Below are 19229 nucleotides of genomic sequence, written 5' to 3'. Positions count from 1 at the left end.
TGGGCTTTTCTCCATAGGACCATGATCAGGATTCTGAACAGATGAGAAAAAATATCCTTGTAAATACAAAATCTGGGCAACAGTAAGGCCAGACCTGACTGATAAAATTATGTCTAACTTTCTAGCCCTCCCATGCTGACAGCTGTTCTCAGGGCTACTACATTGGCATGGGCTCTTGCGACAATAGACACTGATCTTTGGAAGAGGAGCCTAATCTTTGTGTTTCATCCTCCCCTCCTTTCCCCATGTCCCATTTGCTTATCACCACTTGTCAATGAGTAAGTTATTTTTGCTGGGACCCAGGGCAGAAAGCCTCTGAAGGCCTCAACCACAGTGCTGTCCTGGGGCAGTGTTTGCTAAACCTGCCATGCTGGGGCAAATATTTTCCTTTGATTAAAATTGGTGCCACACCATGACCTTCCTGAGCTGCCACATCCCTGTCATGCCTGGGGACCAGCCTGTGGCACATCCCTTGTGCTGTGGCTGCTCTGCTAAGCTCTGGGGACAGATGGGCCATGAGTATGCACAGGCAGCAGGCATGATGGCTCAGCCACATTCATGGTATGACTGTGCCCCAATGCATATGCTGGGAATCACTGATCCAGGGCAGGGATGTGGATTTTGGCTCTGCTTTCAACTCCAGTGCACTCAAGAGACTCCTCCACCCATCCCACAGAGATGGTTTGGCTCCAAAAAGCCTCAGAGAGCAACAGGCCAAGGTGACTCTGGCCGTTTACACAGTTGAGCTGTTTATCTCTTCCCAGGTTCTTGCGATAAGACATTACTGTTTTGGAGGAACCTGTTCTGACATGGCACAGGGGAAGTATTTACCATGTGCCATGTATTGAAACTTCCCCATGTGAGTGTCATGCGGGGCACAGTGGGTTTCATTCACCGTTGGCTGGCAGAGATATGTGTGACAAGTGCCAGCACTGAAGTTGTTGTATGGCAGATCCGGGGGCTCTCTAGTACCTTCTCTGCTGTGCCCACCAGGCAGCAGGCAGGAGCTCTTCACCGCGGGGATGTGGGGGTACCGAGACGGGGCTGGAGCGGGGGGTTCCTTGACACCCTCTCTCCCACTGCTCCGGGCTGCGCGCACGGGGTGTTGCTCCACGAAGGGGCCGGGGCTGGTGCCCGGGGCTGGTGCAGCGTGGCGGGGAGGGTGTGGGGCAGTGGGCGGTGCGGAGCCGGAGCCGGGGCCGGGGGCGGTGCGGGTGCGGGGCCGGGCAGGGCGCGCGGCGGGGGATGGCGGCGGCGGAGCTGCAGGAGCTGCGGGCGCTAGTGGAGCGGGCGGGCGGCCGGCGGACAGTGCTGCTGGTGGCCGAGGTGGCGGAGGGAGCCCCGGCGGCGCCCGCGCTGGCCGCCTTCGCCCGCGACCTCCTGGGCGACGAGGTGCCGCCCGCACCGTGCCCGGGGCCGGTGCCGGGGTGCCGGGCGCGGCGGAGGGCGGGCGGCGGGCGGCGGGCGCTGGGAGCGCGACTGCTGCTGGTGCTGTGCGGCGGCGGGGCGGCTCGGGGCCGCGGGGCGCGGACCCGACTGCGGGAGGTGGTGCGGGACGTGCGCGGCCGCCTGCCTGCGGGGCCGCCGCCCGCCGTCGTGGGTGTCCTGCTGCCCGGCGGGGACGGCGAGGACGCGGCGGTGCTGGACGCGGCGCTGCGGCGGCACTTCCCGGCGCCCGGCACCGTGCAGGCGGCCCGGTACAGCCCCGGCAGCCCCGGCGATTGCCGCGCCGCCGCCTGCCGCGCCCTGCGGGCAGCCCTGCAGCACCCTGCAGGTACTGGGGTCGGGGAACCCCTCCCTCCCTTCCTTCCTCACGCGGAGGCCAGGGGTTTTTACAGTGGGATTTGCTCCATTTTACTGTAGCACTTCCCCATCCTAATGGGTTCTGATCTTTCGTCATGGGATCTTCCACCACCCAATGGGATCTGGCTTTTCCCATTGGGATCAGACCAATCACTATTGATTGGATCTTCCCCCCCACACACAATCAGATCTGCCTTTCCCCAATGCAATGTCTTTCCTGGTGGTGGAATCAGAGCCTTTCCAATGGGATCAGCCTCTTTCTGGTGAGGTTCCCAGTCCTGGCAGCCGGGGAGGACAAAGTTCCCAGCAGTTTGGGAAACACTAGAGTAGCTCAAGGATAACAGGGATGTGGCAGCTGACAGCTGTGACATTGTGGCCATCCATGACACGGTGGCCTTCCATGCTTATGGATGTGTGTTCTTGGGGGATGCAGGACTGAGATGTGGCCCATACTGTAGGGTGCAGGCAGGACCTGACCTTCCTGCAGGAGGAAGATGCTTGTACTGATTTTGCACAATGAATAAGTAACAACAGCAAGTTGTTTGGGTTTAAAACCATATGTCAAGGTGAGGATGGCAGGATGAAAGCTGGATGTCAGCTAGGCCTGAGGAACAGCATTTTCCCTGAGGTGAAATTTGTGTGGCAGGTGTGTGTGTCAGCGCAGGGTGATGGGCAGCTAGGTAGGCTCTGCTCTCACACCTGCCACACAAAACACTTTAATCTTTTACACTGCTTGTTTTGGGCTGCTTCGTTTTCCTCCTCCCTTCTTTCATTTTTTCCCACTTTTACGTTGCTCCTCAGCATTTCCAGGAGCTTGGGTGTTTTGCTGTCTCACTGCCTTTACCCCAAGGGATCCTGGCACTTACCTTCACCACTGCATTGACAGGGTCTTCTGGGATCCCTGGGACATGGGGATGATTGGCTGCAGCTCAAGTGCTTCTTTCCATCAGCTCAGCCCAGAATCTTGGATCTGAACATTGAGGAGATTTGAGATGGCTGGGACCGATTACAAAGGCGCAGGGCTGTCTTCTGCTACCTCTCTACTGAGGCACACACAATCCTCTTCCCAACTTCTCTCCCTTTGCATGCTTTTGTCTTCCTCCCATTGTTTCTGCTGCAAGAATTTCTGGTGTACTCACAGACACCAGTGAAACCTCCAGTTCTGGTCACAACAGCCTGGTGGGACAGCAGCTGCAGAAGCAGAAAAGCATCCCTGCATACATGACCTTTTTCTACCTCGGCACATTGCTGGTGCTTGGCCCAGCACATCCATTTTTATGGCTAGCTGTGGAAAATGAGGAGCAGGAGGACCTGGATTGGATGTTACAGCCTGTTTATGTGTGCTCATTTGCTTCTGATGCTCTGCCTGGTGCTCTAAATCATGTAAGCGTCCCAGGAAGTGTGTGCGCAATGAGGACACTCATCAGCTGCAGGGTTTGACCTTAGGCAGGGGCAGCTTCTTTCCACGCTTCTGTGAGCTTTGCCTTCCAAAACCTCCACGTGGACAGAGAGATCCCAAGCGTAGCTGTGCCTCCAAAGAGCCATCCCAGACAGTGCACTGGAGTTTTTGGTTTGTTGGCTGCCAGAAAGACACTGAGCCCTTTAGTGTTGCAATAACTCGATAAACTGAAGGACACTGAAGTGGCTTATCATTTGTTATCTGATTAGCAGGTGAAAGGCTGGATGATATTTCAAGGGAGATGCTGAACTGCTGCTGTTGGAGATTGTATAAAATATGCTGCTGTAGTATTTTACAAGCTGCTGCAGCGTTTTACTATACATCAACCACATGCTCTCTGCAATATGCAAGCAGTTACAGCTGCTGTTTTCAGTGTGCTGCTGCATGACTGTGTATGCAGCAAGTCTCCATGGGAGGTAGGAATTGCTTAATAAAGCAGGAGGCAGTAAATAGGATGATGTGGTAGAAGCTGTGTGACAATGCAAAAGGAAAACTTCCTTCTGTGGGAATTCCCTAACTGTGTCAGTCCCCAGCCTCACCCCGTGTGCCAGCTGAGCTCCTGCCAGGTTTTTTCCTCACTCTCAGCTGCCACATCCGGGTTGGTTTTGGCAGTGAGGTGGCAAAGTAGAAACTGACACCAGGGACAATTTTCCAGGGTAGCAGAGAGGTTTCAGTCAGAAATAAGGATTGCTAGGAGCTGCTCTGCACTTTCCAGTGGTGGGCTTTTTGGAGTGGACCTGTTTTTGTTGCAAGGACCTGGTTTTCTCGCAAGGCTCATGGAGCTGGAGAGGTGGGGAAGCAGCAGGGCTGACCTGCTACCAATCTGAACTCATCTTCTCTGGTTTATTTAGAAGAGATGAAAGATGGGGAGAGGTGGAGGATCCCATCCTTCCTGCAGTGCATTTCTTGGAAACAGAGGAGCTGCTGGAGAAAAGATCACGAAGCAAAAGCTGAAAATAACATTCATGAAGGTATGCCCAGCTCCCTCCCTCATATTCTGCTGTGATTGTCAGAGGTTCCTCATGATTCCCTGGTGGTCCTCATACCCAAACCCCTTGCTGGTAGCCTCTTTCAGCTATTTTCAGCTCTGCAGTTGACCTCCCTTCCCTGGCTGTGGTTTAGCACAAACCTGAAGACAACCAGCACATTTGTCTACTTTGTTGCCATGTCCTTGTCTTCTGACCTTTTGCTTGTCTCAACAAAACCACACTGGGTCCAGTGCCCAAATACACCCCTGGAAGCACCACTGAACTCAGCTGCATTTTGCTTGAGTGTCTGGAAGCAGAATTATCTGTTTATGCAATGAATTGGAAGCACCCTGGTATTATGTGATGTTTTCTGCAAACATGGCTGGAAGGAGTGTTCCCTAACCATTTGCCTTTGGGGCTGGCAGAGAGAAGGGAGAGGGCAGTCAGCTGTGGGTTCCCTGATTCTAAAGGAATTTGTTCAGGTAATGCATAGCATAGCATTCAGCCTTTGTGCATGGTTGGCACTTCGCCTTGCACTTCCCGGCAGTGATTTTCTTTTTGCAGAAGTGCACTCATGCAGGTGTGGTGTGGAGATCCAGGTTGTACTATGATGCACAAAGAGGAGGGAAAGCTCCTTCACTGTAAAAATAACAGAATAGAATATTTTCAGTTGAAAGGCACCTACAATGATCATCCAGTCTAGCTGCCCGACCACTTCAGAGCTGACCAGATGTTAAAGGATGTTATTAAGGGTGTTATTAAGGGTATTGTCCAAATGCCTCTTAAATACATTAAATCCTTAAAGAGCACAGGAGTCAGAGAAAACAACTGAAATGTCCAATTCATGAAACTTTGAGACGTCCTCCATGGTTAGAAAACTGAAGTGCCCGATCTTGCTGTCAGTGCCAGGCAGGTGATACCCTGCGGCCATGCAACTTGTTCTGAAATTGCTAAGATTTCAGGAGGCCAGGAGCTGGGCCCTTGCTCCTTTGCTCTGTTTGCTGAAGCAATGTTGAGTTTGTAAAACAAAATGAAAACCAGTTCTGAAAAAAATCAGCTGTGTTTAGGTTGTAAGTATATATCAATTGCTTCAGCCCATGCTTTCTTTTCATCTTAAGTTGCGTTTTGCATGAGGAGGGGTTTTCCATTCAGATCTCCCTTGACCTCTCTCTGCTCCCTGCAGATCACCTGCAGGACCCTGAGGAAGAAGTGGCTCTGGCCAGCCTGTCCTGCAATGGAAACTGAGAAGAAGCTGCTGGAGGCACAGGCACCCAGAGCTGCTGGGTACCCAGCACAGTCCACATCCCAAATCTTCCCAGTGGATTTGGAGCAGTGGGACGACGAGCTGGTGCAGGCCCACTCACCCTCTCCCCCGAGGACCGAGGACCGGCAGCTCCAGGGAAAAGCTGCTTGGCTGAACTCATCAGGGTCTTTTGTAGTTGCCAACAGCCCCTGGGGTTGGTGCCAGAGAGCCATTCCCTGCTGTGCCCTGCTCCCCCGGGGCACCTGGAGCTGCTGCTGGACACTGGGCTTCTGAGAAGCCATTCAAGGATGGCAAAATGGCATTGGGACTTTGAGTGTAAAATGCAGCCATCTGTTTGAAAAATGAGGAATGTTTTCTAATTCTGAGCAACGTTCCCTGCTGAGGTTGCTGGGGCTGGCGTCCCTGCCAGACTGATTCTGCTGCCTTGTTTTCCTGCTTTAATGGTGCTTGGAAGTTCCCACCCTCTTTGTGATCTGGGAAAAAAAATAAGAAAAAAAAAAGACAAGTAACACAGAGACTGCAGTGAGATCTTGGATCTATCAGCTACTGAAAAGACTTGAATGTAAGAGTGCATGAAGAATGCAGTAATGGCCCACTGTGGGTAGCAAGAATAACGTAAATGATACTGATAGTAATGGCATCTAGATCAGAGTGTGGTTTGGGAACAGGATCTGTCCCTCTGGTTTGTCCTGGCGCTCACAGACTGACTGAAGGACTGCCTGGGCTGGAGGGGTGGCAAGTGGGCATGAAGGTGTGGCTGGTGCTAGATGGGGCTACAGGAGAGGTCTGTCGTACATGGGATATCTCCACAGACATGGTGGCACATCTTAGCACAACAAGATGTGGCTGCTTCATAAATAAATATAAAAATATAAAAATAATCTATTTAAGTAGTTCCAAAGGGCTGCCTGTAGCCTGTGGGGCAACACAACTAACTAGAAATCCTTAGTTTATGAGGACTATTACTCTAATATTAAGAATATCTTTTGAATTCTTTATGCAACTAAAAACTGGTAGTTTTATTTTAAGCACAAGCTGTTGAGTTTTGTTTGGGGCTGGCTTTCCTTTAGGAGTTTCATCCAGCTCATATCAGAAACTTCAACCTGCCTACCTCTTCTCTGAGTTAGTCGCTAAAGGACATCATCTGCACATGTCTGTCCTCTCTCTGGGTCCATTTTTCCCAGGGGCTGCTGAAGTGTCTGTAGTCCTGCCAGCTCTGGCCAGCACTCCCTCCCAGCAGTTTGCCTTTGGCATCCCTCTAGCTCTTACCTGGAGCAGGGGATGTTGCTGTGCAGAGAGGGTGCTGACCCACTTTCCTTCCAGCCTGCAGGATTTCTGTAGGATGTGCTTATGACTTGTGGAAAATACAAATGTAACTAAGTGACTTGGTGTGGGTGGCTGTATGCATGACCCCAGCTTTCAGCACTGAGCACTAAGTGCATCTTGCAGAGATGAAGGTTTCTTCCTGCTCCATCCCTGGACAGCCCACGTCGCTGGGCAGGTCTGTATTTCCCAATAAGGCCCTTGGTTAGGTGGGTCCAGCAGGATTTGCCAGTAGGAATAATTTTTTTCTAGCAGCATTTGCTGCCAGGAATTCACCAATGAAGAGGTCGCCCAAGAGCATAGGTTGGCAGTTAAACCTCCCTGAGTGCTGCAAATCCACTGTTTTATTGGTAATTTTTAGGTAAATCATGCAAGTTTACCCTTGCAAAGAGACTCGTGGAAATGGATGAACTGCCTGGGCTTTAGGAGGTGTGAGCAAGAATACATTTGACCAGAAGTATTGTTTTCCTTTGACTGAGGAAAAAAAATGACTTGAATACTTTTTTTTTTCTTTTTTCACTATCTGTGCACTTGGAGGTGTAAGCAGATAGTTTTACGTGTTTAATTGACTACATAATTTAAGGGCACTGTTACGTGCTTTTTGTAAAGAATAAAGACATTTAATTTCTGAATCAGAATGTGCTTATTTGTTTGCCATGGTATTATCCTTAAAGTAGCATTATGCATGGCTTAACTCGTATTTATCTTGGTTTGAAAAAAAAAGGATATTGGGATGGGATTGAAGTGACCCCAGTGTATGAGATGCAGAAGATCAGCAGAACTGAGTGCAGCCCAGGTGGGGCAGTGGAGAAGGCTGGAGATCTTCCCAGTTGTCCAAGAGTGGTGCAGCCCCTCTCAGCGTTGTGGGTAGGGTTCAGGTAAGCTTTCATTCGTAACTTTCATTCATTACTTTCACTAACTGATACCATTATGCATCCTCGAGAAATTCAGGCCCTTCAGAGGGTATTTTTTCCTATTCAGTATCAAGGAGAAATGAATGCTGCCAAGGTCTGGGCACTTTGGTCTCATGCATCATCGTTGCTCCTGAGCTGGACTTTCCCTGCTGCAAATCCTCCAGCTTGTGTGTCCCATCTGTTCGTACTGGAACCAAAGCAGGAGCCGAAATAACTCCACACTCCGCAACTGGGGCACCTTCTGGTCCATGTCTGTACAGATCTGAACACTGCCCTGTGCTGTGATGGATGGGGCCTGTCAGACTCATCTCTACCTGTGCTTCCCTTTTAAGAGACAAACGGAGTTGGGAGGGTGAGGCGTTTCCTCGTGGAAATGTGAGTGGACTCGGGCCCCGCAGAGGCGGCCGGCAAGAGCTGTTAAATCCATGGGATAAAATCCCTGATCCCTGCACTGCCATGGGACACGCTGTGCCCCCAGAGATGCCCCCCGGCGGGGTTTGCAGCCGCTTCTCCGGGCACGGCGCAAACACGGGCACCGGCGGGCTCACCCGTGGGGACCCCACAGCTCCGGCCCCGCGGCCCCGCTCGTCCAGGCGATGGTGTGGGGTTGGAGCCCGCGGGAGCTCGTCAGGAGCCCGTCTGGGCCGTGGGGAAGCCCGTGAGGTTCCGCGGCGGATCGTGGCGCCCGTGGGGATCGCGGACTGTCCGTGAGGGGCCGCGGACTGCACGAGGCCCCCGACCGCAGGGCTGCCCCGCTCCCGCCTGCCTGTCTTTCCACCGTCCCGCGCAGGCGATCACCGCGGGCACCTTTCCCGAGCGCAGCGCGGAGCCGCCGGAAGAGGCCCTCGGCGGCACTTCCGGGCCGGGCAGCGGCAGCGGCGGCACCGCGGTTGGGCCGGACCGGAGCCGACCCGACCCCCGGACCCTTCGGACCTCCCCGACCCTCCCTCCGAGGGCAGCCGGGCGGCACCATGATCACCTCGGCCGGTGAGGCAGCGGCGCGGGGCGGTGTTGTCCGCCGGGGTTTCGCTGAGTCAGGGCCGTGACTGGGCGCCGCGAAGGCTCCGCGGGGCCGCCCGTCGCCGGGCTGCTCGGCCCCGCTCATCCCCGGGCGGCAGCGAGAGGCCGCCCCGGCGCACGGCGGTCCGGCATGACCGGCTCTCGAAGGCCGGCCCGTGTGTGTCTCCTGCCGGTGCCTCCGGAGCGCTGCGGTGGTTTGCGCTCCCCGGGCAGCAGGGCGGCAGTCCCGCGGTGTGAGCGGGAGGGAGGTTCAGCTGCGTCAGGGGAACAGCGCGTTTCGGTGTGAAACCGCAGGGTTCTCGGGGGTGCAGCAGGGACTTGAGAGGGGCAAGAGGAAGGAGTTTGGAGCTCAGAAACTCAAATGCCTTGCGGAGGAAACGTCGGTCTAAGGAGTGCGGGATAATGAAGCGTGTGAGGGATTGGATTTTACGCGGTGTTTGTGCAACACTGTTGATAGTGTAAAAAAAAAATATGGAAAGTATTTCCAAAAATTCTTAGGCCAGAAATTAATATATGGCTGGTTGTGGCTTGGAGAGAGAAACAGTGCAGAGGATGGCAGTCTCCAGGTAGCTTTCTCTTGCTGAACCCTTTGCTTTGTTTAAGTCTTTATTTTGATTGAGGAAAAGTAGGAATTCGTTTTAGAGGCATTTAAAAAATGTAAAAATGGTATGTTTGAGTGAGGTGCATGGGCAGTATGTAGGGGTGAGGTTGCTTCTTCCTGATGGATCCGGTAAATGCAGGAACTTACTTAAAATAATAATAATAAAAACAAAGCAAACATTTGGTGTAGGGTTGCAGAAAACAGCTGGAAGGAGCACAGAAGTGTGGGCTGCTGAATCTGCCTTCCTTGCCTAAGAGCCACATTGGTGTTCCTTCAATTCCTGTTACTGATGCATGTGATCTAACCTGGTTTGTGAAAACAATCCCTGATAATGGAGGTTCTGCGACTGAATTAGGCAAAGGAATAAATCTGTTGCTGTCAGAAAACTTTTCATATCATCAAACCTCATTCTTTGAGGCTTCACTAAAGCTTGATCTTACTGTTCCTGTTCATATCTGACACAAAATCAGATTATTCCCTTCCTGCTGGCAGCTGCCCTGTACCTGAACTCTGCACCCTTCCCAGGTTCTGTAGACCAGCCAGTTACAAGTCTCCAGCCTTCCTTCAGGACCTGACTACCTGAGCTCCCTGTTGTGCTGCCCAGCTCTAAACACACTGGTTTGTTATCACTCAAACCCAGCACGTGGTGCCCAGCACGGGGTCTGACCAGTGGGTGCCAAGGAGAGGGAAGGTGCCTCATGGATTTGCCAAGAGCTGCTCTCACTTACACATCTGTGTGAGGTTTGGGTTCTCTGCCTCCCACTGCAGCCAAATGATATTATTGATCATATTTCATCTTAACTCTCTGTACTGTTCAGATTCTATATTTGTACATTTTGGTTTGGACTGCACGTGTTCCTTTTAGATTTGTCAAGGTGCTTTGGAAGCCCATTTCAGCCCTCCATAGGCTTGCTGGCCTTTCCAATTGGATGTGTTTTTTCAGATTTAAAAAGGTTGTACAGCTGTACAACAGATTAAAGAGTCAGAGCAGTGAATTGTGTTGGACTTTGATCAGATGCTATTTCAACCCTTTCTGTTGTATCCTTGCAGTCTGACAGTGAAACCACCTATTCCTGTTCTTTAGATTGAGCTCCCCAGCTATCTGTGAACCTCTCAGTCATGTCAGTTAATATTTCTGTGGCTGTTTGTACAAATGTTCTGGGAGAGCATCAGGAGTCTTGCTAAAGCTGTGAAGTACAATATCTGCTCTTACCCATGAGGCTAGTTTCCTTGAAGGATCATCTTGTATAAGCAATGCACTTTTTCAGTTATAAATTCGGAACTATTTTACCTTATGTTTAATACAAACTTGAATTTGATCTTTGAAGTTTTATACTGAAGATTTAAAACTAGCATTTCAAAGATACCCTTCTTTCTTGTTCTGTTGGTTTTGAACTAGATGACAACTCGTTTTTGATACAGAGAGTCCAAAACTGACTATGATTTTGTTTTGCAGCTGGAATTATCTCTCTTCTTGATGAAGAAGAGCCGCAGCTCAAGGTAAGCTCTTACATCTGAGAGCAAATAACAGCAAATGCATTATGTTGAGAGCTTAAAATCAAAAAGGAGCAGATCTCAGTAACTGATGGTTGGACAGCAACAGGTGCACACCAAATTAGATCTAGCCTGAAAGCTGAAGAAAGAACTTAAATAATAAAAGACTGCAAACTTCGTTGTTGGATCAAACTGGAGCTTCAAATGCAAAAATCTCTATTCATGAAAGCTCCCAGCTCTCTGATGATAATGAGGCTTTGTTATTTAAAATTGTTCCAGAGACTGCATTTTGACTGTATATAATTCAAAGCTGAAGAACATCTCAAGTTTTTAGCATAATTTAACCAATGTAGAACAAAATCACAGTTACAGTTTTCACTTGGAAAAAAATCACAGTAGTAGTATGAGAAGAAAATAGCAACACAAACTTTCCAGTGCATAGAGGATATGAATCCACAGAACACCAACACCCAAAGTGGTGGTGTGTTGATGGTTGCCAATTACTTGAACAGTTAAGGTGGCCCCTTTTAGGAGGGCAAGGTGCACTTTTTAATACATGTAATCTTCTAATTGTTTTTCGTAGATACAGACATAGGTAGTGATGGATCTGAATGATTCCTGCTTTTGCTGTGAACTGATTACAGGTGGGGTGATTCCAGTCCAGTTTATCTGCTTAAGTACTGTGTGCATATAAATAAATAGGACACAGTAGTCCTGTTTATGTAGGACTGGTGTAGGCCACAGACTGATTCCATGGGCTACACAGAGGTTGTCACAAAGACTTGGAAATCTTTGTATTTCAAGGAATTTCCTCTATCAGACACTTTAGCCTTTGATCACAGAGAGGCCATGGGAAGGAATGCTAGAATTGTGTTACCTGTTGAGTGAACAGCTCTTTATTTGCAAAGGACTTGGAAAGGTTAGTGAATGCTTGCAAAGATTATTTAAAATAGGATTTGCTGTTGAAATGGGTCAGTATTTATGATATCCATCCTAGATACTTCATTTTTACTGGGGAAAGGTGGTAAATGCATTTTTGATGTAATATAACTTCTTTTTGTTTTGTTTATAGGAGTTTGCTCTTCACAAGTTGAATGCTGTTGTCAATGACTTCTGGGCAGAAATCTCTGAGTCGGTGGACAAAATGTAAGGAAGTCACTTAATACTTCAGGGTGTACAGCCTAAAAAGAACATGAGATATAGTGGATGTAGTTTTGATTTCTTGACAATAGCTAGTACAGCATCTAGCTCCAGATTTGCTGGAAAGCACTAATGTGTGTGGATGTGGAGTTGGAGCTGTGGTCCCAAAGATGCAAGTTCAGTCAAGCCTGTACTTGTGTCATGTGGCCTTAAAGAGATATGAGCACACAAAGCTGATGCTCTTCTCTCCCTTCTCTGCAGTGAAGTTCTCTATGAAGACGAGGGGTTTCGGAGCCGGCAGTTTGCTGCTCTTGTTGCTTCTAAAGTTTTTTACCACCTGGGAGCCTTTGAGGAATCTCTGAACTATGCCCTGGGAGCAGGTGACCTCTTCAATGTCAACGACAACTCGGAATATGTGGAGACGATCATTGGTAAGGAACTGTTGCTGCAAAAGAAAAGCTCTTGTGTTGTCAAAGCTGCTGTAACTTTGGCATTTTAGTTGGTTTAGCTTTTTTCTCTGTGTTCTTCTTGCTGTCTTTGTGTTCATTTAAACAGATGCTGCAGCTAATTTTACCCAGTTTATTTGTACATTCTTTCTCATGTTTTGGGATTCTGTAATGGAATTGACTTGAATTCTAGCATTTTTTTTCCATTCTTAACCCTCATTCTGTAGCATATTCCTAACAAGAAAATTGCTTTGGTTGTTTATTGTCCTTTCTCTCATTTGTGTGCTGATGTTATTATCAATTTCAGCTTAACTTTGGAAACCATTGACTAGTAAGTGTAGGTGCACACCTAACTGTGGGGGACAGTTGTTTTTATGCACCCACAACAAGATGGCAAGCCAGCTGTTGACTGCAGGTATCATTTGAATGCCTTTTAAAAGTCTCATCTGCTGGTGTCACTTGCCCTGTACAGGATATGATGGACCTGGACTGGCTTTCAGTCTCCCCAGCTGGTGTTTGCAGTGGAGCTAGGAAGTCTCCTACTGCTGTTTTCTCATTTCTTTGACATGACACTTGAAAAAAGATCATATCCTTGGTTTAATTTTTAAAATACCTACTTGATTTCAGCACTAAAATCAGAGTTTGTTAGGAGATAATAGAAGTATTTTCCACTACTATCTGTATATGACTACACAAATGTGTAATTTCCCATACACTGTACTTGCTGGTAGAATGTGTTCACTCACATGCTGGTCTCTTCACCTGTACAAAACTGCAAAAATCTGGGAACTTGACTTTTCCCCCCATATTTGTTCATTATCTCTTCAGCAAAATGTATCGACCACTATACCAAGCAGTGTGTGGAGAACGCGGAGCTGCCAGAAGGGGAGAAGAAACCTGTGGATGAGAGGCTAGAAGGGATAGTGAACAAAATGTTCCAGCGGTGCTTGGATGACCACAAGTACAAGCAGGCCATTGGCATCGCTCTGGAGACACGCAGGCTGGACATCTTTGAGAAAACCATCCTTGAGTCGGTACGTGCAAGAGACAGGAGGTGCCTGTAGCTAGGCTTTTCCAGGTATGGATCCAGAAGTCAAGCGCAAGATCCATGCTGCTGTGGAACTTGCCCTGTTTTGTATGAACAGAAAAAAAGATAAAACTCAGGGGTGTTCAGTTCAGCATGTTCATGGACAGCAGAGCTACTAAGGCTATCAAGTATAGAAAGATCCCCCCTACCTTAAATAAATCCTTGAGCTACAAGTTGATGGGAAAATATTCCCAAGAAGCCTGGCTAGGTGCCCTCTTAAGGTACTCCCTGGCAGCCACTGGCAGAGATACAATACTGGCATAATGTAAGAACAGCTCTTTTATTTAGTTGTGCCTGTCCTGCTGTAATTCACTGTGGGAGGGGATCCTTAGGGCTGGGTAAGTGATTTATTAATGGCAAGCAAAAGAAAAAACTCCAGTACCTGGGTGAGCTGGTCTAATTTTCAGTAAGTGGCTGTGTTCAGTCTTGTCCTGCTCTGACTCTGAGGCAGCACAGCTTGGCTTTACCATCTTTCACTGAGGGTTTAAGGTAAGTCATGTTACTGTTAGTGGCAGTAAGAGAAGCAGGCCAGCAGTCATTTGCAGCAGCTCAGCAGTTGTGTGCAGTCTTGTTACACTGCAGTATCTCAACCATATGCCAGACACAGAGTTTAAATCCTTTAAATTTTACTGCTTTTCAGTTTACGACTTTTCTGTATGTTTGGATGTCTCCCATTTCTGTATATGAGTGATAATCATAAGGAATCCATCTTGCTTTCTTTGTTCTCTTTGTTGTCCTATGCATTTACTAACTTGCCCATTATAAATCTTGTTCTGAACTAACTTTCTGAGGTCTAGTAACCAAATCTGTTTCTCATGCTCAATTTTTTCTTGGTGCATGGTTTGTTTTGCTGACGTTACTGCAGTGAATTTCACTGCATTTAAAACTGATTGTTTGAACAAGAAAGGTGAAGGAGAAATAGGTATTGCACTTTTAAGTTAGTATTTTGCATGCTATAACTGCTGAATTAAATACTGGTCCTGCATGTTTTTGGTAGTGTTTTTTGTTTAAACTGCAATGCAACTGTATATAAGATTTTCTGAAAATGGGAAACTGTGAAGGTTTATATGCACATTTGCTCTGCTTTTTAAAATAGAAAAGAGGTAGCTTTATTTTAATTTCTATATCCTGCTTGTCAGTCCAAACTCATGTTTGATATCCCTGAATTTTGTTTCAGAATGATGTTCCTGGGATGCTGGCCTACAGCTTGAAGCTTTGCATGTCTTTGATGCAGAATAAACAGTTTCGTAATAAAGTCTTGAGAGTTCTAGTTAAAATCTACATGAATCTGGAGAAGCCAGACTTCATCAATGTGTGCCAGGTAAACTTTTCAAGGTCATGTTTAAAGATAATAAAAAGTTACTCTACTTGTTCTCTGTCTTTTGTTCAGTTAAATATCTTTTCCTGGTTGTGTGCATCCAACATATGTCAGAGTGAGACCAACTTGAAAAAGAGATGTAAATATTACACATTTGATCAGTTTCTAGAGAAAGAAGTGTGTTCAAAGGCAATTTAAGGACATAGACAACTCTGACAGAGTATTTCAAGCCTACGTAGGGAGTATTAGATGGTAGGTTCACAGCTTGGAATTTTTTTATTCCTCACAGGAACATTTCCAGTGCTTTGTTTTTTGGTAAGCCATTGTCTGAAACTGTTTAGACAACCAGTTGTGAAATTACTCACATGTTCTCAGGTCTTTGCCAATCTTGGTATGCCACAAACACATGACTCAGTGTTATGCCTGTTACATTTCAGCTGAGACATCCCTACAAAATGATCAGTGTTTCTTCAATATGCTTTTGAAAGTTCTGAGTTTATAAGGACAAGTCTTGTTTTTCTATGACAACTCTTCTGAGTTTTCTGTTGTCTTCAGTGAAAGAGAGAGAAGTGTTCTTTCTTTGAAGGGGGTGTTCTGTGGAAGTAGCAGATGAGGGTGTTGGAATGTGGCCTTGGGTAGTGTTGCTTTCTCATTCTGAAAAACCTAATATCTTCTCCTGTTTTTTTTTCCTGTTCCCTTTATTCTGCTCAGTGCCTGATATTCCTGGATGACCCACAGGCTGTGAGTGACATCTTGGAAAAACTGGTGAAGGATGATAACCTTCTCATGGCTTACCAAATTTGCTTTGACCTGTATGAAAGTGCAAGCCAGCAGTTCCTGTCCTCTGTCATCCAGAATCTCCGCACAGTTGGAACTCCCATCGCCTCTGTGCCTGGTTCCACCAACACTGGCACAGTCCCTGGGTCAGAGAAAGACAGGTGGGGAGATTGACTTGATAGGAGGTGGAATTGTTTGGCTCCAGTCCTGCTCTAAGGCAGCTTCATATTCCATGTATGGATGCTTTTTACAAGCTATCAAGTTACTTCCCTTTATTTAAGTCAGAGTAATAGGCCAGACATGCTATTTGCTCAAAAACAATTGTGTGTTACCAAAATCCACTGGTTTTTATAGGGATTTTTCCTTGCAGTTGAGATAAGCACAGAGCAGTTGTACTGTGGCTCAGCTAATGAGCAGTGATTCATTAAGCCACAGCATGAGTGGCTTGGGAATGCTGATGCTATGATGGTCTTTGCAGCAACTTGCAAAGCTAAGTAAGGGGGGAGTTAGGGAAAAAGCTCATCACAGCTATGTGCAAGTTTGCTTTCACTTCACAGCTTGTGGAAAGAGTGAGCTCAGACATTTGTGGTGTTAACATCTGTGGTGTTAACAGACCCTTTTGTACTTGCAGTTCAGAAGAGCTAGTTCAAATCTACTTTGAGTTTTTTAAAACATATTCAGTGGTTGACATCACAGATCTTAACTTCAGGAAGCTGCTGTTAAGAAAAATCAAAGTTGCGACTAACCATTCCATCATCTTTGTTTCTTCTTTTGGTGACTTAGAGGAGAATTGGCCCATCTATGCTAAGGTTGCTGCCCAGCTGAGGGGCAGTATGGAAGAAGTTTGTTCTCCATCTGCTTTGTAATAACCATAGAATACTTACTGGTACTTTCACCAGAGCACTCATGTGTGTGCACAACCTGCTGCCTGCATTGTCTTTGATAGTGTGTGGTGGAGAATCCCACCTGGATCCAGGCTGGTTAAATATAAGGGTTTATCCAGCTGTGGAACTGGGTGTAAATACTTTTGAATCAGTGGCACAGACATGACAAACATTTTTCTCTCTTCTTTCCCAGTGAAATAAAAGGAAAGGCACAGAATAATTTAGGTTAGCCTGTGAAGCATTAGAACAAGGTGCTAACAACAGCTTAATATGTTTCATTTCCATGTCAACACTCAAGGATCCATGCTAATAGTGACAAGCTCAAGGCTTCTGGGAGTAATATATAATTATCCTTGATGCCTGGTTTGTTGACCTTGTTTTCTCACCTGTGTCTGTCTCTTCATTCCCTACAAGCATCTTTCTTTTTGTTGTCTCTGTGGATGGAATAAGAGAGTAGGATTTCCAGGCCTTTGTCTTCAAGTTCCCTGAAAATTGAGTGGGGGAGGAGTTTTCTGCACAGCAGTGAGCTCCAGATAGTCATCCCTTGTTCTGTCAAAGTCCACTTTTCCAGTCATCATTTCCAAATCCCAGGCTTTTCCTTCAGGACAATATTCAGCCATAATTACAGTTCTTGACTAGTTGCAAGTGATGCATTTTTAATTTTTATTTTATTTCAGTGATGCTATGGAAGCAGAAGAGAAACCAGGAAGCACTTGTGCAGCAGGAAAGTCTGTGGAAATTGTGAGTGCTATATCGAAAATAGACCTTGCTTAGTTTTTCTTACATGTTCTCTTTGAATCTCTAGGATTGCTAAATTGGTTTCACTAATAAAGATAGACTTTTCTGTCTTTCTGGGAGACAAGGTGACAGATGATCTCTGAGGGCCAAATATCTTAAAGTCCAGCAGTTCAGATACTGAAAGCTGTGTTAGACTGGGAAATGGTCAGAGTTAAGTGGGCATTACAGAGTTCTAAAAAAAAGGAGACAAAAGGATCTGGCTCAGTGTTTGCTTTTTGATATTGAAACAATTAATTCATTCCAGAAGAAAGTGCCTGAAATTTAACTGCTGCTGAGAACTTTAGGGAGTGAATTAGCTTGATGCATTTTTTCCCTTCTCCTTCAAAAATGCTACTGTAATTCTGGTTGGATAGAATTGATGCTGTTCTGCAGGAATTGCAGGAGGGGATGCTGATGTAACATAGTTTCTTTTCCATGAAGGCATAAAGTTTCCTGGGGCCTGCATGGTGCCTTGTTGCTGGGCCAGTTAAAACTTCCATGGAAATATAGGTTCACATTTAGAAAAGGGTTTGCCTTTGGCAGGAGGCTCATTGTCTCTGTCAGGCCAAAGAGCAGCTTGCAGAATGTCAGATGTCACCCATACCCTTTTGCTTTCAATGAAAGAATACATTTCTTCTTGAAGAGTCTCTTCTCCCACCTGCACTGTTGTGCACAAAAGAATTTGATTTTCTGGGAGTTTGGGCTTGTGCACCAAGGACGTAAGCAATGTCTTTTTAGTCCTAAAACCAGATAGGTTTTGGAATATGGTGATGAGAACATACCAGAGAGGCTTCTCATGAATTGTGTTTTAAAAGAGCCATAGTTGGGTTCTGATGGAATTTTTTTCATCTTTTTGCTTGTATGTGAAGAACCCAGAGCCTAAGGACCAGATCTCAAAAATGATTAAAATTTTAAGTGGGGAAATGGCCATTGAGTTACATCTGCAGTTTTTAATACGAAACAACAATACCGACCTCATGATCCTAAAAAACACAAAGGTAAGAGACTTTGTTAAATATGGTTGTCTTGGATTTATCTGATTCATCATTCATGTGTTTTGACCATGCTGCTATTGTTTTTAATGATAGGCTGCTATTAGCATGTTGATATTTTAATTGGGTTTTTTCTGATTGGTAAAAGACCAATATTTCCACACTGGAGAGAAAGCCAATCAGATACTGTAACGTAGACAGTGCTGGTGAATGGAGTAACTGGTTTTGGAAGGTGTTACTCAAGGGTAGGCAAATTAAAACTTACAGGTAAACTAGACTCTTAAATGATTACTAGAAACTATAGTTTCTATAGAAGTTTTTTATATGTGCAGTAGGATGCCCATCATCAGTAAAAGTAGTAGGGTAGTGGGTTCATCTATTTCAGGCGGCACTTCAGATGTATTGGAAAATTGTTTCCATCTGCTGGTTAAGTGCTCAGGAGTGATTCTGCAATAGAGTTCTGGGAATGGCCTGGAAACGTCAGCAGTGCATGCTCTGCAGTGCTCAGTTCTGGGAAATGGAGAGGGGGGTTCTCCAGTTAAGTGGCAATTGCAGTAATCACATCTCTGAAAGAAATTCACAGAAAGGATCATTTTGCATGGGAAAAATGGCTTGAGGATATGTTAGAGTGTATTAACAATCTATTAGCTGATTTCAGGGAAATTGCTGGTTAAATTGAAGCTCATTACAATCCATTTTTCTAGTGCACTGGCAAGCATGTTAAGTGACCTTGGGCATATCTTTTGCTGAGTGATGATACTGATTGTTCTTGTCCTTTCAGGATGCAGTGAGGAATTCCGTTTGTCATACAGCAACTGTTATAGCAAACTCCTTTATGCATTGTGGGACAACCAGTGACCAGTTCCTTAGGTAAATCTATGGCAAGGAAGCTCCAATGTAATTTAGAGGTGTTTGAACAACATTGTTGCCCTCCTTGATACTTCCAGAGTGGTAACAGCAGA

General features: G+C 46.6%; 2 protein-coding genes across 2 annotated transcripts in view; both read left to right on the top strand.

The window, feature by feature from the left end:
• The first annotated feature begins 1207 nt into the window (after window positions 1–1207).
• On the top strand, window positions 1208–7449 carry C9H2orf72 (chromosome 9 C2orf72 homolog). The gene is given in 3 exon segments (XM_085069302.1): window positions 1208–1774; window positions 4114–4233; window positions 5414–7449. Coding segments are annotated over 3 exon segments (1068 nt in total). The 5' UTR covers window positions 1208–1245; the 3' UTR covers window positions 5833–7449.
• Window positions 7450–8564: 1115 nt separating this feature from the next.
• The window catches only part of PSMD1 (proteasome 26S subunit, non-ATPase 1), a 63413-nt gene continuing 52748 nt past the window's right edge, over window positions 8565–19229 (top strand). Inside the window, exons 1-10 of the mRNA XM_085069290.1 lie at window positions 8565–8718; window positions 10809–10852; window positions 11919–11992; window positions 12248–12417; window positions 13261–13466; window positions 14697–14840; window positions 15549–15775; window positions 17176–17239; window positions 18145–18273; window positions 19049–19137. Of these exons, the coding sequence (XP_084925416.1) occupies window positions 8703–8718; window positions 10809–10852; window positions 11919–11992; window positions 12248–12417; window positions 13261–13466; window positions 14697–14840; window positions 15549–15775; window positions 17176–17239; window positions 18145–18273; window positions 19049–19137 (1163 nt within the window). The 5' untranslated portion in view covers window positions 8565–8702. The remainder of the gene's footprint in view (window positions 8719–10808; window positions 10853–11918; window positions 11993–12247; window positions 12418–13260; window positions 13467–14696; window positions 14841–15548; window positions 15776–17175; window positions 17240–18144; window positions 18274–19048; window positions 19138–19229) is intronic.

Source organism: Lichenostomus cassidix, chromosome 9, assembly GCF_008360975.1.
Source record: "Lichenostomus cassidix isolate B80296 chromosome 9, HeHo_3.0, whole genome shotgun sequence".
Lineage (NCBI taxonomy): Eukaryota > Metazoa > Chordata > Aves > Passeriformes > Meliphagidae > Lichenostomus > Lichenostomus cassidix.
This window is presented reverse-complemented; position numbering and strand designations above follow the sequence as displayed.